The sequence below is a fragment of the Lolium rigidum genome, chromosome 2 (assembly GCF_022539505.1).
Source record: "Lolium rigidum isolate FL_2022 chromosome 2, APGP_CSIRO_Lrig_0.1, whole genome shotgun sequence".
In the NCBI taxonomy this organism is placed as follows: Eukaryota; Viridiplantae; Streptophyta; class Magnoliopsida; order Poales; family Poaceae; genus Lolium; species Lolium rigidum.
This window is the reverse complement of record NC_061509.1, coordinates 186299974-186318454: the sequence shown is the minus strand read 5'-3', so window position 1 is coordinate 186318454 and position 18481 is coordinate 186299974. Positions and strand designations below refer to the sequence as shown.

The following is an 18481-nucleotide window of genomic DNA, read 5'->3' as shown; positions in this document are numbered from 1 at the left end:
GGGCAGCTACCACACGACCACCGTGCCGAGGCAGCCCAAGATCCATCGACCTCCACGCAACCTCTGCGTCGAGGCACCACCCGGCAGCCGACCACCCAAACGCCACCACGTTCCCGGGGCCGCCGCCCCGGCCTCCCCGCCTTCACCCACGCCCAGACTCAGAAGCAAGGTGGTAGAGGACCACCACGGTCCAAGGCCGCCGCTGGCAGCCGCATGCCAGCGAGCAGACGCCGCAGCCGCCAGCGTCGAAGACTGCCGCCGGCCAGCCGGGAACAGGCAAACCGACGCGCCGGACCACCACCTGCCGTCAGGCGCACAAACGCCCGGGGACGGCGCCGGCCGTAGCGCTGCCCACGCAGCCGCCAGGACCGGACGCAGATGAAGAAAAATCCGGGGCCGCCGCCCCGGCGCACGCTGCCAGATCGAGCCCGAACTGGCCCAGATCTGGCCCATAGGGCCGAGCTCGAAGCAGACGGCCGCAGCGCGAGATCGGCGCCTCCACCTTGCTGCAGAGCAGCCGCGACGCGCCCCGGAGCCGCCGCCCCGGCCTCCCCACCCCTCGCCGGCAACGCCCCACACGGGCCGGCACAGCCTGCAGAGAGACCCCACCCCCTTTGGAGATGGGGCCCGCCGCCACCGCGGCAGGCGCCAGCGGCAGCGGCGGAAGCGACGGCCGGACGGGAGGCTACTGGCGGCGCGCGGGGTTTCCGCCCCCGGCGTCGCCTGGGGAGCGACGCGAGGAGCGGTTTTCTTTTTTTTGAGTCCAGAGTGTCGGCCGGCGACTTTGTGGCGGCGCTGGACGAAAGTATATGCCCTGGAGACGAATGGGTCCAATGTGTGTTCATTCACTTTGATCAACACACTGGATAACTTTTTAATAAAAATACATGATATTTCCTAATACAATAGGAATAAATATGAAAAAAACAACAGAATGTAGCAACCATAAATGAATATCCACCCCTCGTTGGGATGCATCTAGTCACCAAATTTTAGGTACTCATTCTTGCCATGGGTCTCGAGTGTACATGTTCAAGATTTGTAGGGAACATACTTATACAGTTATACTGACCAGATGACCCTTTTTTTTAACTCCAGTGCTCGGGGAGCCTGCAGTTTTTCCTCGAGTGCGGGCAGCCATAGCTTGACAATCTCAATTGGTGCGAATGGCAAACGTCATGTACAGTTCATTACCGACATTGTTGACGAAAAATAAGAAAATAATACGAGGGTTTGCCCAAAGTCTAAAGCTGATGGCCCATGGGGCGCAAAGTCCTGACACTAGCGTGGCGCGCATGCATACGGCCCACTCATGCCAAAGCGTTGGCTGCTGTACTGTGGTTTTGGGTTTTAGGTGAACAGCTAACAGGTCTGACGAAACTGTCTCTGATTCTGCATCACAGTTCACAGGCAGGCAGGAAGGCAGCCATGGGCCATGTCAGCGGCAGGCAAGGTAGGCAGCTTTTGGCATGGCAGTTCGCGTACGTAGCCGGGCGCCATGCCGCCGGGCCGGCGCGAAGATTCTTCCTTCCACCGCATCGATCGACCTTGCTAGCTAGGCTGCTCCTGCTGTCTAGCTCCCGCGATCGCCGCCGCGCCAAGCTTCGCCGCTGGCGGCGTGACGGCCGGTGTGCACTGCACTGTGCAGCACGTGGCTTTCATGCCGCACGCGGACACGCTATCATCGATCGATCTCGTGACCGTGTACGTCCGACCCCGCCGCCGTGCGCCATACCGACGTACGGTACCCGTCGGACAGGGACCCGCGTCGGTGTCAATCTACGAGCACCGGTGCCAGTGCCACACGAAAGATAGGATTGATCGGTTGATCCATAAACAGGGAATAGTGCCGGACGGAGAGCGACAGGGCACGGCACGCTGCACGGGAGCTTCTCGCCGTGTCGTCGTCTAGCTTGGGAACGCGATCCTTCGATCATCAATCTATCCTCCGTAGTTGTCTCAATCTAGAGCAAAGCTGGAGGGGCGCTTGCATGGTCATGTCGGCCGGTCGAGCCATCGGATAGCGAATCCGGCCGGCAGCTCGTCGCATCGATCGTCAACAGCCAACAGGTTAATTTGTATGATCGTGTGGTGCATGGTGCAATCAGACACACTATGTATCCATGATCTATCATGCATGACATGTCAGTGTCAGGATATATAGAGCCCATCTCCCAGCGCGTGCACACCACTTCATGGGCAACTTCTGCATGCCTGCACCCTGCACGAGCCCGATCAACATCCACCTAGCTCCTAGCTAGCCGATGATCGAGCTCGAAATTTCCGGGAAAATGCATGATTGCCAACAGCTCGTACGTGCGCGTCGCTGAGCATAAAGGACTTTAGGCAATCAATCGAGTAGGTGGGATAGCCGACGACGGGCATGAGAAGGATGGAAGGAGCAAAGGGATGAACAGGAGCATGCCAATCATGGCGCCATGGCGGTACGGGCGGACCGTACATGTGCAGCGATCTTGGGCACATGTACGCACACGGCGGCGTGCGCCTGCGTTTTCGTGCAGGGATTCAGGGCGTAGCCAGCCAACCAGCGCACGGGTGGAAGCTCGATTGGCTCGGCGCCATCTCTCCATGCCCCCGTGTGGTCGCCGTCATGCCGGCCGGAGATCGTTTGAGTCCTGCAATTCTCTGCCCAGCCAGCTCGATCGATCGATCGATCGATCATGCATGCCATTGCAGGAGCGTACGTTGGCAACATTCGGCCGGCCAGCGGTGCAAGCTCCAAAGACGAGCACCATCGCACTACTTTCCTTTGTGCAATCGCCGCCAAGAAACGGAAGGAGCTAGGAACTAGGAAGAGGAGGAGCAGCAACGACGCAATCACGCAATCATAGACGGAAACCAGGCCCTCGCCTCGAGGTCCACACACCACACATGCCTGCCATGTCCCCGTGTTGTGGATCAGCACACTGCTCAAATCCTCGCCGCTCACAGTTTCAACGGTCGATGCCGGCCGGCCTGCGCGCTTCGTCGTGTCTTTGCTTGCCAGTTACCACCGGCCGGCGTCGTGGGCTCGGCCACCAGCGAAGAATGCCCGAGCCCAGAGCCACGTCCTGACGTCTACAGTATCGGACGGCTCGAGTTTCAGCACGACATCATCCAAAGTTCTGCTCCATGGATCTAGTGGATCATATCTCTTCGGGGTATCTGTCGTTCTGTCCTTGCTTCCTGAACACCATGAATTCTTACTACGCTTTGAATTGTAAATTGAGAGGCAAAGCACGATCCACCGAGGCAGCTATACCACACGGTCAAGTGACCTTTTTCAGGGAGTGTCACCCGGCAAGCTTTATTGATTAGTCATCGCACCAATTAAATGACGAATTTGAGTTAACACTGAACTTTGCCAGCTCATGAGCTACAACATTGGCTTCCCTAGGACAAAACTCAAAAGCTATCTTATCAAAACCACTAGCCAAATTCATTAATCCTTGTGGATGGCCGGACAAGAAGTTGCTGAAAATCCTCCCTCCTTCATTGTTTTACTAACCAACATTCAGTCAGATTGCATAATTATGCGGTTACATCCAATGAATTGAGAGAGAACGAGTGTAAGCTTCAACCATGCAGATATGATCAATAGTCTGACAAGCTGCAATACAAGAGCCTTTATTTTCTCTTATAATCACTCCCACGCCTCCATGATTATACTCAGAATTGAAAGCGGAATCAATATTAATCTTTACTTCATTTTCTGGTGGACATTTCCAACCCTCTCGACGAACCACTAGTGTTTTCTTTCTTGCCCTCAAACAATTCTTTCTACGAGTGGCTGTCGATATAGCCACACGAGCACATGATTGAACTCTTTCCCCATGTACAAGACCCTGTAAGCACCAATTCCGCTAGGCCGAGATCACTTGGTGGAAGAATCGGCTGTTGTATCTGCATTTGCTGCACCTTCAATCTCAACGACCAGCTTAGATGATGCCATATTTCTTTTGCTCTCCTACACCTGAATATGTTCAATATCAGCGTCCAAACCAAGATGATGCCATATTTCTATTGTTCTCCTACACATGAACTGGGTATGCCTAATATCTTCCACAAGCTTCGTTACAGATTAGGCATCCGCTGATTTCACCAATATGGCGATTTTCCAATACCCAAGGTAAGGAATAATCCCATGGAGAGCCCTCCGCCCCATTGACCAGCTTTTTTTTTTATTAAGAGTTAAAAGGCATCTAGCAGATTCTACATTCACTGATTAACTAACACAAAAGCATGATAAAAATGTCCATTATCAAACAAAACGCCTCTAATATATCCCTAAAAAAACGCCTCTCATATATTCTATTGATTCCTCAAGAATCACACTCCGCCCTTAGTGGAATCATCATCAATCTCAGCGTCTAAACCAAGATGATACCATATTTCTTTTGCTCTCCTACACATGGATAACTTCAATCTCAGCGTCCAAACCTAGATGATGCCAAATTTCTTTTGCTCTCCTACACATGAACAGGATATGCCTAACATCTTTACAAGCTTCGTTACATATTGGGCATCCGCTGATTTCACCAATATGGTCATTTGCGAGCAAGGAATAATCCCATGTGACCATCTATTTTTTATTAAGAGTTAAAAGGCATCTAGCAGATTCTACATTCACTGATTAACTAACACAAAAGCATGATAAAATCTCCATTATCAAACAAAACGCCTCCCATATATTCTACTGATTCTTCAAGAATCACACTCTTGAGTGGAATCATCATCCAAACATGAGTCGGCACTTGCCACAAGCCGTTGGGGGAGATAAGCCAGCCAGCAGCTCCGGCTGGCGCATGCCAGACAAGAATTGGACAAATACTAATCCATCCAAACAGTCGTTTTTACATTAATAATTGGACAGGCAGCATTCAGCAAGGTACAACTAACAGTAATCACCTATGGAGCAACCAAGTTACGGGCCTCTCCAGATTCGCACCATCGCCTTCAGGTCACAGCAAAATTTGAGTTGCAACAGGGCCAAGTATGAAACTCCTACATTAGATGAGATTACTACAAGTTTCCACCACATACAGCCCAAAGATAGAACACCTCATTGCATGTTTTTTTTGGGGTTTTAGGGAGACAAAAGAAATGTTCAGGTGCTTCTGCGACTCTTAAATGGCCCATTGCGTCACTGCTGCGCAAACAACTTCTATCTTGCCAAGTCAGACCTCAAAAAAGGTGCCACCATATATAATCATACATGTAAGAGATTATCAATCCTGCACTTCTGGCCATTGCCAGCTGCCAAAGCATGGGGGTGAATACAACAGCACGTCCTGTGACATGATGAGAGAAAGACATGATCAGGTTTCTCATTTACACATGGGCAACAAAAACTACAAATACCGAAGAATATACTTGTACCAACCTCCGGAAGTGATCCATGGACATATGGTAATCCATCAAAAATCTCATTGCCTTGAGAAAAGATTGGCTTGTCTAGCGCGCCCGACTGACCAAAGGAGTTAAAATCCTCATGACAACGCAGGGGGTCATCCACGTTACTCCCAGCCAAAGGCGCTAAAGTGAACCACTCAGGTTCCTTAGCATCTGCCAGGCTAACAGCAGGTTGGTCTGCTTCTTCTTCTTCTTCCTACAACACACCAACAGAATGACAAACAGATAGATGCTCAAAATGTATTCGCAGTCTCAATAAATTGTCAGGATATGGAGATTAGTGCTTCTCAGCTTTCATAGTAAAGAATAACCGTACAAACTATAAACCTCACATTAATTACGATTACTATCAATTGGGTATTTTGGTCTACTAGCTTCCAAATTGGCTAGCACTGTACAGTGTCATTTTGAAAATATACAACAATTTTATCAAATATTATTAGTCTAATGTCAATCGTTTCTTACTGAGAACTGGTTTAATCAAAGGTTATGCCTATTCCGGAAATTTCACATGTCAGTGGTTTACCTTGTCCTGCAAGATAGTATCATTCTGCCCAATTTCGGATGGACTATTGTTCAGGCGACATGGCTGTGGGGTCTTTGTCTTTGGAGTTTTTGGACAAACACTTGTAGCAAATGCATCAGATTCTTCATTACTTGTTTCGGACTTGTCCACCTGCTTTGTCTTCACTTGATACAGGATTTTGGAAACAACAAAATCCCCGACTTCTTCATTTTCCTCCGGCCCAAGATGGTACTGATGCATCACCCAATCAGCTTTATCAGGCTTGGCACCTCTTTGTGGACTTTTGTACAGAACCAATATCTTCTTCCACCCTTTAGTAACACCATTGTGTTTTACGGGCTTTGATTTACCCGTCTTGTGCCATCTCACATGCTCATCAGAAGTGGTCTGATCAACGTGGATAATCCTCCGACGCTTACGCTGGCCACAAGCATATGCATTTGAGACTCTATGGAAGAAATGAGCACTGCTTCCATCTTTCTTTGTGCCTATAACGACGAAAGTCCAGTTAGAACATGAATAAACCAAAGAATTGACCTATAGCATCTCAACTTAAGAATGCACCTACCAGGAAGATTTTCAGGATGTGAATAGCAGATCCCTTCATCATTCTCCACAGTTGGAATAAACTCATCGATGAACATATGGGGCTTTGAATCTCCCACGCCAAGCTTGTGTTCTAAATGCTCGAGCAATTCCAAATCAGATGGATCAAACTTCACACCAGCTGGCAGCCCAGGCCACTGTACAGTAACCTGCAGATGATGAAATACAGTGAAATGTTTTCAGAATGAGTAATGTTGTACCATGGAACGTGAAGTTAAATGGGTTGCATTTTTCAAGCAACTGTAATTCAGAAGCTTATACGGGCTAATACAGTTCAAAGCCTTATTACTGATGTTAAGTCTCTAGAATAAGAAAAGTAGCTATGTTCAGTCCTTCTTTGATACCATCTACAGTACAGCTAACATAGGTCGGGCAGCTATCAACAAAGAGTACAAACATTATCTACAAATTATTCATGTAACAGAAGCAGGTTTCCAGCAAGGGTGCAGCAAAAAGTAAAGAATCTCATTCAAAGTATAAAAGAGCTTATGTGTGTACTTACATCACTATTATCAATGATATGTTTGCAGTTGGGGCATTCCCTGCATGCTTCTGTACCCAATTCACTTATCTGGCGAACAGGGCAGTTGGCGTTCCTGATTTTCTTGGCAACTCCCCTAGAATTTATGAGCCATGTCCTGCAGCAAAGGAACCACATCGGTGGTTGGTAATAACAAGTACTTACATAGCAAGATATTAAGGTGGCCAGGATGATGCTTATTAAACTGACCGGTATATAAGACAGTGGTAGTTCTACCTGGTAACAAAGATATACACTAGCTGCAGAACTGTAGATATAATACGTTGAGAAGGAAACTACTGACAATTGGTAAGCTATGTGTAGAAATACATAGGACATTTCGACTTATGCCCTGCTTCCCCTGTTCTGGAAAGGCAAAACCTTGACAGAACACTATTTGACTGAGCAATGCTATAGAATACGGGGACGAGAGATGAATAGAACGGGACCCCGAGAACTGAAGATAAAACTCGTTGAGAAGGAACAGTAAGTAGGTACTGACAGTTAGTAAGCTGTGTGTTCCAATACATAGGAGATTTCGACTGATGCTCTGTTTCCCCTTTTCTTGGAAAGCTAAAACGTTGACAGAACACTATTGGCTTAACAATGCTATAGAACACGGGGACGAGAGACGAACAAGTCATTGTGCAGCATGTCCTAGACATAGAATGGGACCCCAAGAACTGAAGATAAAATACGTTGAGGAGGAACACTATGGAACAACTGATGGTTGGTAAACTGTGTGTAGAAATGGACTAGATTTCTACTGATGCTCTGTTTCCCCTGTTGTTAGAAAGCCAAAACCTTGACAGAACACCACTGACTGAACAATGGTATCCGTATCGACACAATAAGCTAGTAGAACATAAATAAGGTAAGGCATATTAAGAAATACTAGAGCAGTTTCAATGTCATCATCAGGTTGCTCAATGAATGACACAATGTAGGCGGGCATGCCTTGCAAAAGATGCACAAGAAACTCCAACCGACAATTTACTGCACTGTACGCGCTGTAGAAACTGTAAATCTAACTGTTCCTGAATCCGCATTCTCGTCCTGAAGGTAGAACGGATGGCTGCATCGCGTAAGGAAAATAAAAAAAAAAGAATCGTTTCGACGACAGCAATACACGTTTCAGTCCCTAATCTGGTAGCAGTAATCATAATACAGGATTAAAATCCCAGAATATAGAGCTGAAATGCGGTATCCGGAGCTACCGAGCAAGCCCTAACCCCTAAGCAACAGTGGTGACAGGGCAAAATAAACAGGGGAAAACTGGGGGAGGGGGGAGGGGGCGTAACCTTGCCATGGCGGCGGCGGCGGCGTGTCCCGAAGACGATCGGGGCTGCGCGCGCGGACCGCCGCGACGATCAGCCAGCCCGACGAGCTAGGGCAAAACCCTAATCCTGCGGCGGCGGCGGCGGTTGCTTCTTCTCCCCCCGCTCCACTATCCTCCCCCGCGCCCCGCTCGGTCCAGCTGCGCCAGGTGGCCTCTCCTCCCCGGCCGGTGATAATGGGGGCGCGGCGAAGCTGAGGGGAAGGCTCGCGGCAGGAGCGCGGAAGAGGGAGAAGAGGGCTGCGACGCTTCCTTCCCTTGCGCAATTTCGTCTCGCTTTTGCGCCTCGGGAAACCCCAAAAACCCTCTGCTGCGCTGCGCTGCCACAGAGGGTAGGGACAGTGCCAGTTGGGGTTGCGGTTGCCTTCCTTGGCAAGCCGAACGTGGTCCCCCGTTTAATGCTTGCTCGTGTATTGGACCGCAAGTCTTCTCTAGATGGGTAGCAATGCGGCGGATCTTGTCAGAGAGCCCGGCCCGGCCCAGGTATGCTATCTCGGGCTGCTCAAGATTGGGCCCGGCCTGATGATTTTCGTGATAAATGAAGGGTGATCTTTTTTATTTTTTGAGATCGAATGGTGAGATCTTATTTGTTCCCCTGCCAGCCAGAGCAGTAGATACGCTCTAGATACGCGAAAAATGCGAAATCCTTATAAGATATTCATTCATACCTAGTAATGATGCAGACAAACACAGCAAGGATCTTGCATCGATCTCTCCCATAAGTTTCACACAGAAAAAAGTGGCACGATGTATCCGTGTTTGTTGTAATAACAGGTTTGCATGTCTCCCATGTATTTTGCTGAGAATGGATGATCTGGTTTTAATTTGCTGCCAGAGTATGTACTGAAGATTCGCAAAATCCATATACTCATTCACAAACACACCCACACCCACATGATATGAGCACGCACAAGCGCTTCCTAAACGCTAGAGAAATCTTTGAGCACCATTATGTACCTTCAAATAAAATTTTGTCCGACACGGGCTAATAGCCGGTCCAGTGTTCTCAAACCGTCCCTGGGCCATAGGGAGGGTGGTGGGACCGTCGGACATGAGCGGCAAGGCGGGTAGCCAGAGGCGGGGCACCAATATCATTGACATATCCCAATCGTATTTGACTTGCACTTTGTTCTCCACGTTTCATTTCTAGCACCCTGCTGGTACTCTCTCCTTTTCATTTCTCCTGCCAATGCAAGTCAATCTCCCTCGCCGCCATGCCGCCAAAAGCTCCAAAGGCGCTCAAGAGTGCGAAAGGCGCCTTCATCAAGCCACACAAGCATGCACCGACGAAGATTAAGGTGGTGGTGATGCCGGAAGACGAGCGGGAGGCCATCATCGTCCAACGGAAGTACGCCACGGTGGAACACCAACACAACACGTCAAGGCGAGCATCAAGAAGGATACAGTAGCCAAGGTAGCACCACATCGGCGAACCCTTGAATGACCGCATTTTAGTCTTCCCTAGCCTTATTCAAAGAAAGTGCGGGTGCAACGAGGTTCACCCCCACTACGCTGAAACCGTTTAGCACGACATATTCAACCTGAAAGTGGTGGGTCACACCAGTCGGTGAGACGAGATAAACGAGTTAGCATGTAGATCATAATCTACGACACACTATGATGTGCCTCCTTTAATCTACCGTGCCATTACAGTGCGAGCTTGCGTGCCAATAACCGCAACGTAATTATTTGCCTACATGGGATCTACCATGGCAGAAATTTGTGTGTCATCCTTGCTTCCTACCAAAATATACATCCGCCCCATGAAACAACTTTTGCAAGCAACTACATCTTGTGCCATCTAAAAAAATCGTTGGGAACCATACCTATGACGGCTTGGTATCACAGTTGTTGCTTCTCCTAAGTGGGGCACTCGAGTTCGCCACTCCTGGCATGACTCCTGGTCTGTTCCATGAATAAGAAAGTAACGTCGAGGCCACCTGTCAGCTTACCTTGTGTGCATGCATATATGGATGGGAGTGATGGGACCCAGACACTGGCGGCGCAAGCCAATATGACGTCGACGAGGACGAGTGAGAGGATGGGGAAGAGTAAGAACAGGCAAGAGAGGATGATGATGATGATGATGATGATGATGATGATGATGATGAGGAAAACGCAGGACGGTGGCAACATCGACTGCGGGCGGTCATGAAAAATGGATGAATGGAACGTTAACGATGGGCGAACAGGAGGCGATGACATAGAATGAGAAGGCGGCAATATACGAGATGCATTCGATTTGATTTTGCGCTATGTCTTCTTGTAATATTGGGGGTCAGACTTGGTATTTCGGTGGCTGGAACTTTAAATTAAACGCGGGGACTATTTGCCTTGTGAATATGCATACTAGAAAATATGTTTGAGGAACGGTGCTGAACAAAGACGCCTCTCAAAAACGGCAAGACACCATGGTGTCCCCCATTTAGTTATGTGGTGCACCATGTGCTGAACACCATTTAAGGGCCACTGCTAGGATGCTTTTAGACACTCCATTGGTCAACCGGGCGTAAAATGTACTGCTTATAAGACACAGATATTATTATCGCCAAGATAGCAATTATATTTAATTTTGGAACAATGCATTGTCCTAGGGACATTAGGGATGCACACAGCCCGAATGAATAAGAAGAAACTCGGAAAATACGTACTTGGATTAAATACAGCACGGATTGAAGAGATTAAATTCCAAATGGATGGGAAGTAACCAAAACTCTCACCTTCGCCCTTCGGAGGTCATGAAAAGCCTGTACGACTTGTCGTCAAGGAAAGAGGTTGGGTTCAGCTAATTTCCCCGATCTAGTTGCAACGAACTGATCGAAAGACTATGATTCTGCCAGTATGCCCAGTGCTAGTGTTTTCCAGGCAGTCTACCTGTCATCCGCAATAAAATCCTTTTGCAAGTGTCAAAAATTGAGCGACCTTTCTGGTATGACTGACTTGTGCAAGGCATGATTGGTTCTGACTTGTGAAGTAGCATGCCTGCCTCCGGAAGAAACTGTGCATTAGTTGATGGACGAACTAGTGACGGCTGGATACAAGGAAGTCAAAGGAGCAGCAGCAGGCAAAGGCCGAAACTGAATTTATCACCGTTTTCACCAAAACAAAAGCAAGTGAAAGTTTGAAGCCAGGATGTTTTGCCTTGTTTCAAAAAAAAAAGAACAAAAAAAAAGGTTTCAAGTGAGGATCGTTCGTTTGACTTGGTCAGGCATAGGACGCCAACCGATCGACCACTGCTGGCCATTGTGGTTAACACATTGAATTAGCGCCGTAAACACGTATGTTAGCGGCCGTACCCATAAATTCCCGTGGGCTAACTGAAGCATCTCCAGTTCTCCACCGTGCGATCCTTTTTTGACGTAGTTCTCCAGACAACAACCGGGGCAACACGCGGTAGTGCCGCCACTCGTCGCCGGCCATCGCCATCTCAGCGCGTCGGGCAATAAATAACAGCGCGGCGCAGCGTGACGACCGACCCAGCTCGATCGCGTCCGTCCGTGTTTCTTTTGCTTACACTCGATGACGAGGCAGCCGTCGCGCTCTCCGCCCGAAACCGGAAGGAGTCAGCGGGGCAAGAAGAGACGCGGCGTGACCGCCCCCCACCCCGGCTCAAGGAAAGAGACGACCGGCGCAGCGCAGGTCGGACCAACGAACCGACCGGCATGGCGCAACGCTATCCGCTCGGGAAACGACCCACCGGTGGGCGGTGGCCATGCCGCGACCGCCCATACCACACGCCTCCGCCTTGTCCTCCTCTACCACTTGGTCTGCTGCCGGGGCCAGCTCAGCCCGCAGGAAAATATCCGGTGAAACAAAAACCAGCTACAACTACAACGTGGACTTAAGTCTTGAAACTAGGAATGCGTGCAGTGCAGAACCATGTACGCAGAACCTCAATCTGACCAGCACAAACCGTGTGGAATATACTACTCCCTCCTGTATTTTTTAATTGACCGAATTTAATATACAATTATACTAAATCTGAGTCAATTGAAATAGACAGGAGGAAGTACTAGCGCAGAGGAAATTCAGTTTAGGCTTTCCATAATCTAACCAATTAATTAAATAATTTTGAGCTATTGAAATTTTATGTCCATACTTCCATCCACAGTGCGGACTTTTTAAACAACACTAGTTAGTATGTACATGCAACGCACGTCTCGATTTGTTGATATAAATTGTAATGCAACATATATATCATAATAAGCTTAATGGAAGGAGGCCACGGTCTATGGCCCCTCCGATCACGGCGAGAAGGAGGCCTTCCTTATGGAAGTTACCGCCGCTAAGCCCGCGGACGACTCCATGTGGCTTATCATTGGGGATTTCAATCTCATATATCGGGCAGAAGACAAGAACAACGACAACCTGGACTTCCGACTAATGGGTCTGTTTAGAAGGGCGCTCACTAGCCGCCGGCTCAAGGAGCTGAAACTTGAGCAGGAAGTATACTTGGAGCAATGAGAGAGATACTCCTACCCTTGTGAGGTTGGACCGGGCCTTACGCAACGCTGCTTGGGATCTAAGGTTCGAGCATCACGGGCTGCACGCCTTATCCTCCTCCCTCTCGGATCATTGCCCGCTTCTTCTCTCAAACCAGAGTGGTCCAAGGAAGCCTCCAGTTTTTCGTTTTGAGTCCTTTTGGACCAAGATGCACAGGTTCAAGGATGTCATCCAAAAAGCCTGGTCCACACCGTGTACACACTCCCGGCCGGTTCATGTCATCAATCACAAGCTGAAGTCCACGGCGAGGGACTCAGAGCTTGGAGTAAAGGGCTCTTCTCCGACTGTAAGCTGCAACTCCTTATGGCCCTTGACGTTATTCTTCAGTTGGATATCGCCCAAGAATCCCGCCCACTCTCTTTTGAGGAAAGATGGCTCCGCGCCAATCTAAAACTCCGTGTGAAAGGCCTCGCCGCTCTGGAAAGATCTCGCAAGCGTCAAGCTTCTAGGATCCGTTACCTCCGTGAAGGCGACGCTAATACTAAATTCTTCCATCTACGGGTCAATGCCAGAAAATGCAAGAATCATATCATGAGGCTCAGGCAGAACTCGGGCTGGGCCGTGTCGCATGAAGATAAGGAAAACTTGATCTTTGATCATTTTTCCCAGGCCCTAGGGCGACCTCCTCCTCGACGGTTGGATTTCAATTGGGAAGCTCTCAACCCTACCGCTCACCTTCTGGATAATTTAGGTCTCCCCTTCAACGAGGCTGAGATTAAGGAAGCTTTGGACGACATGCCCGCGGACAAAGCTCCGGGCCCCGACGGCTTCTCTATCGCTTTCTTTCGCTCTTGCTTGGGAGATTGTCAAGGGTGACCTTATGAAGACCATAAATGCTTTTTCGGAGCTCTCGGCGACCAGTTTTCATATCCTCAACTCCGCCAATATAGTTCTCTTGCCTAAGAAAGACGGAGCGGAATCCATCTCTGAGTTCAGACCCATTAGTCTCATTCACGTGATCCCGAAGATCATAGCTAAAGCCATGACACGGCGTCTCAGCCCAAGAATGAACGAGATCGTCTCCCACAGTCAGAGCGCCTTCATCAAGTCCAGAACTATCCACGACAATTTCATGTATGTTCGGAATACCGCCCGCCTGTTGCATCGCAGGAAAGTTCCGGCCCTCCTCATTAAACTGGACATTGCCAAGGCTTTCGACACGGTGAGATGGGACTATTTATTAGATCTTATGCAGCGCCTCGGCTTCCCTCACAGATGGCGGGCGCTTATGACGACACTTTTCTCCACGGCCACCTCCCGTGTTCTCCTTAACGGGATCCCCGGCAGAGATATCCTTCATGGTCGGGGTCTTCGTCAGGGAGACCCTTTATCGCCTCTGCTCTTCGACATCGCCATTGACCCGCTTCAGAGGCTCCTGGAGAAGGCTACCGAGGCCGGCCTCATTTCTGCCATGCCTGGGGGTTTGCAGGGTCCTAGGATTTCCTTGTACGCCGAAGATGCAGCGGTTTTCCTCGCCCCTACTGCACAAGATGTCGCTGGTCTGGCCAGCATTCTTCAGCACTTTGGTGAGGTGACCGGGCTCGTGACTAATGTGGCGAAGAGCTCCATTGCCCCTATTCAGTGCACCGACATAAACCTTGAGGAGGTTCTGGAAAACTTCCCTGCGACTACAACCCCCTTCCCCATCAAGTACTTGGGTTTGCCTCTCTCTTTGGGAAGACTCCGACGGGTAGACCTCCAACCTTACATCGACAAGGCCGTGGCTCGCCTAAGCCCGTGGAAAGGCAAGTTCTCGAATCGTGCCGGATGCACCGCTCTGGTTAAGTCGGTCTTATCTTCCATTCCTATCTTCCTGCTGACGGCGCTGAAAGCTGACAAAGGAATTCTCAAGGCCTTCGCGAAAATCAGCCGTGGTATGCTATGGGCGTGCAAAGAGACGGTCAGTGGGGGGAAATGCAAGGTAAACTGGCAGAAAGTCTGTCGTCCAAAGGAGCTTGGTGGTTTGGGTATCTTGGACCTGGAAAAATTCTCTAGGGCTCTCAGACTTCGATGGTTATGGTATAAGTGGACGGCTCCGGACAAGCCATGGGTGGGCACTGAAACCCCCAATGATGCCGCGGATTTAGAACTCTTCAACGCAGCCACTCGCGTCACCATTGGCAACGGTGCCAAGGCCTCCTTCTGGTCTTCTTCATGGCTTCATGGCACCACTCCAAAGGACCTTGCTCCTCTGATTTACAAGGTCTCCAGAAGGAAGAATCGGACAGTCCAGGAGGCGCTGGCCGATCATAATTGGGTTTCGGATATCATGGTCGACGCCTTCACCGTAGAGCACCTGGAACAATACGTTCGCCTTTGGGATCTTCTTGCCGAAGTCCAGCTTGATCCAGACTCAGAGGATTCCATCACCTGGTCTTTGACCCCTAATGGATGCTACTCTGCCAGCTCCGCTTACAAAGCCCAGTTCCTCACAGCTCTTCCTTGCCAGTTCGGGAAAATTGTCTGGAAAACCTGGGCCCCTCCGAAGTGCCGTTTCTTCGCATGGCTCGCCGTCCAAAATCGCCTCTGGACCGCCGACCGCCTGGCAAAACGTGGATGGCCCCATCCCCCCACCTGCCAGCTCTGCAGACGCTCCCCCGAGAAGGCACGACACATCCTCTTTGAATGCCGTTTCTCCAAGCGCATCTGGACCGCGGCGGCCTCCTGGCTCTCTTGTCCGGATCTTATATACAGTCTTGGAGAAGGTAGAGCGAAGGTCATCGATTATTGGCAGGCCATCACAGCGACCACTACCTCTTCTCCCAAAGGGTTGCGATCTGCGGTTATTCTCGTCACTTGGGAGATTTGGAAGGAGAGGAACGAACGCGTTTTCAACAACAAGTGTTCGCTGCCTTCGATCGTTATGCACAAGATCAGGGAAGAAGGAAAAGATTGGATCCTGGCAGGTGCCAAGAGCCTTGCGGACTTGATTACCTGAGTTGTTTTTTGGGCGGTTTTTTGGTCCGCCTTTTTTCTTTTTATGGCTCTTGCCATGTACCTTTTTTCTTCTCCTATATCAATATAAGGCAAAAGCTTTTTTGCCCGTTTCAAAAAAAAAAAAAGCTTAATGATTTTTCATCACTGATGTGTGATAGATTAGGTGGAGCGGGATGCAACCTTTGTATTCTGGAGCTTGCGGCAGCGTGGAGATTTGTTTCGAAAATAACTGCTAATTTAATGGAAGGTTTCCAAATTAGTTGGACGATTCGTTCATCAGCGTGGAGATTTGTTTCCAAAATAACTGCTAATTTAATGGAAGATTTCCAAATTAGTCGGACGATTCGTTCGGCGGCATGGAGATTTGTTTCCAAAATAACTGCTAATTTAATGGAAGGTTTCCATATTAGTCGGACAATTCGTTGGCAAGGACGCGCAATGTCATTGGAGCATGCTAGGCCACAGGATCTCAGTAGATAGATGGCTGAAATTAAATGTTCCTGCCAACTTCTTGCTTCTATAAGTAGTTTAGATTATCAAGTGGATAGACAATTACATTGGAAAGATGTAAATCAACATCTCTCTCCTATTTAATTCTTTTTATCTCCAATAAGATAAAATCATGTAGAAAATAAAGACATGTGTTGAATATTTATTGGGTTTGATTTTCGTGCAATGTGAGATAAATAATTTTTGCTACTTTAAAGTGCATTGGGAACATAGAATTGACAAAATTTAAGTTTAAACATCAACTTCTTTGAGAACGGAAGAAGTAGAGAGCTAGCAGAACCGCCACAACCCTGAAAAATCGCCGCCGATGAGTTGACAATGGTGTACATACTCCCATCTATATGTACACTACATATTCATATAAATTATTTGGGCTATACGGGTTTTGTACCGGGCAACATATAGCCGTTTATATTCTTAAGACCACCATACCCTTAATTATGAGGGGTATCGAGCGATGTTGGCCATCTTTGTGTTTCAGCTTCTCTATGTTTGGGGCAAGGAGCTTCTAGTGAAGCAAACACTATTGCACAAACCACCTCTTGTTGTCATAGTTGCCCAAAGCACTCACTTTATCTTTTTTTTTCGTGCAAACAACCGCTACCCGTGTAATTTCTTGTACGGGGATCCAAACAGGGGATTAAGCTGGTTAGGCCCAGAAGGATAACAATGATGTGGCGTACACGTGTTACTAGCTAGCCTTTTTCTCAAATATTTCGTGAAAGAATTGACCTTCTCGTTTAAAGGTCGTGTTATTTTGCGTGAGATTCGGGAAAATGTGATGAAATTCTCAAACTTCTAAAAAAACTAGTAATTGAAATGTTTCAAAACTAAATGGATGGAAGTAGAAAAAACTCTCACCGTTGGAGCTCAGCAACAGAAAAGCATGTACGACTTGCTGGCTAAGCAGACCGTTTCCTCCATCTTCGACGGCGGTCACCTACCGGTCTTCATGTCGCTATACCTTCAAGCCAAATGGCGGCCGAAACACAGTTTCCTCCTGGCCAAAAAATGGCGACAAGGGGGGAGGCAACTTCATCTCGACGTCCATGTCGGCTTCGTCGGCAAGGTGTCCGAGGTGGACATCTGGCGGCTTCACTACCCCAAATGGTTTTGGCCCCGGTAGTTCGCAAGTTGGTTCGGCGATGGAGTTGAAGAATGAACCCGGTTGTAATATAACCTTTCCCTTTAGGGTCCTCCATGACAAGGTCAAGGAGTGGCTTGTAGTTTTTTGTTATTCTGTCTCCCTGGGTGGGCTGTATTGTAAACTTCAAACTCTATGGAACACATCTATAGGTCCTCCTTGGACCTCCTAGGTGTTAAAAAAAAAAGGCTAGTTAATAACACGTGGACGCCTTGTTAAATTTGTTATTAAGCAACAAATTTAAACATCTATGCTACAGATTACGCATATAGTCAGTGGTGTATGTGAAAAACAGGTAAACTAAGTATTATGCCATACTAAAAAAACAGGTAAACAGTTGTAGTATGTGCAACTACAACAACAGTAAATGCTGCTTCCTGCAATTCCATCTGGTTCTTGCAATTTCATCTCTGGAATACTACTACAACTGAACTATTTTTCTCTGCTGGACCACGGATCTTGCGTTTTCTAGCAGCAACGGAACAAAATCGCGTAGGGTCGCACAGAGAGGAAAGCGTTGCTAACAGCCAATGAGCAGCCTGTATCGTCAATCTGGCCGAGGTGGACGCCCGACACCAACAGCCTGTTCCCACTTCCCACCCACATCAACAGGTCGTTTAACAACTCGGGCCATTTGCAGCTGCCAAGCATGCAACTGTGCTTCCTCCAATTAACAAGATGGACAGATTACCCAAATCGACCTGCCCAAAACAACAGGCGGTTGCGGCTCCTACCCAACCTGCAACAGACACCAAAAGGCACACTTCTTTTTTCTTACCTCGTAAACCGTTGGGGAAACTTTGCACAAGTCAGGATGCAAATCAATTTTCCCAGTCCAGTGTTTAGAGTACGACAGCAACGGCATCACATGCTAACAGGATTGAGACACTTGACCAGAAAAAACAGATGGCCAATGCCAGCGCTGATGCACATGGGGATGAGCGAGTTTATCATAGCATGATGTCCAGCAGCTGGTAAGTGACAATG

General features: G+C 48.6%; 1 protein-coding gene across 1 annotated transcript; it reads right to left on the bottom strand.

The window, feature by feature from the left end:
- Positions 1–4845: 4845 nt before the first annotated feature.
- Positions 4846–7202, bottom strand: LOC124690392 (SUPPRESSOR OF GAMMA RESPONSE 1-like). The gene is made up of 5 exons (XM_047223780.1): positions 7047–7202; positions 6507–6693; positions 5939–6426; positions 5384–5608; positions 4846–5291 (listed from the first exon to the last, which is right to left on the bottom strand). The coding sequence occupies exons 1-5, from the start codon at positions 7200–7202 to the stop codon at positions 5229–5231; spliced, it is 1119 nt and encodes a 372-aa protein (XP_047079736.1). The 3' UTR covers positions 4846–5228.
- Positions 7203–18481: the final 11279 nt, after the last annotated feature.

What these genes read in the sequence shown, in the direction of transcription:
- LOC124690392 (XM_047223780.1), bottom strand. Translation starts at nt 7,202, where the DNA reads ATGTGGTTCCTTTGCTGCAGGACATGGCTCATAAATTCTAGGGGAGTT. An exon ending in ACATCCTGAAAATCTTCCTG is followed by an intron (nt 6,427 to 6,506) that starts GTAGGTGCATTC and finishes TCGTCGTTATAG; the next exon opens with GCACAAAGAAAGATGGAAGC. An exon ending in TCCATGGATCACTTCCGGAG is followed by an intron (nt 5,292 to 5,383) that starts GTTGGTACAAGT and finishes ATCATGTCACAG; the next exon opens with GACGTGCTGTTGTATTCACC.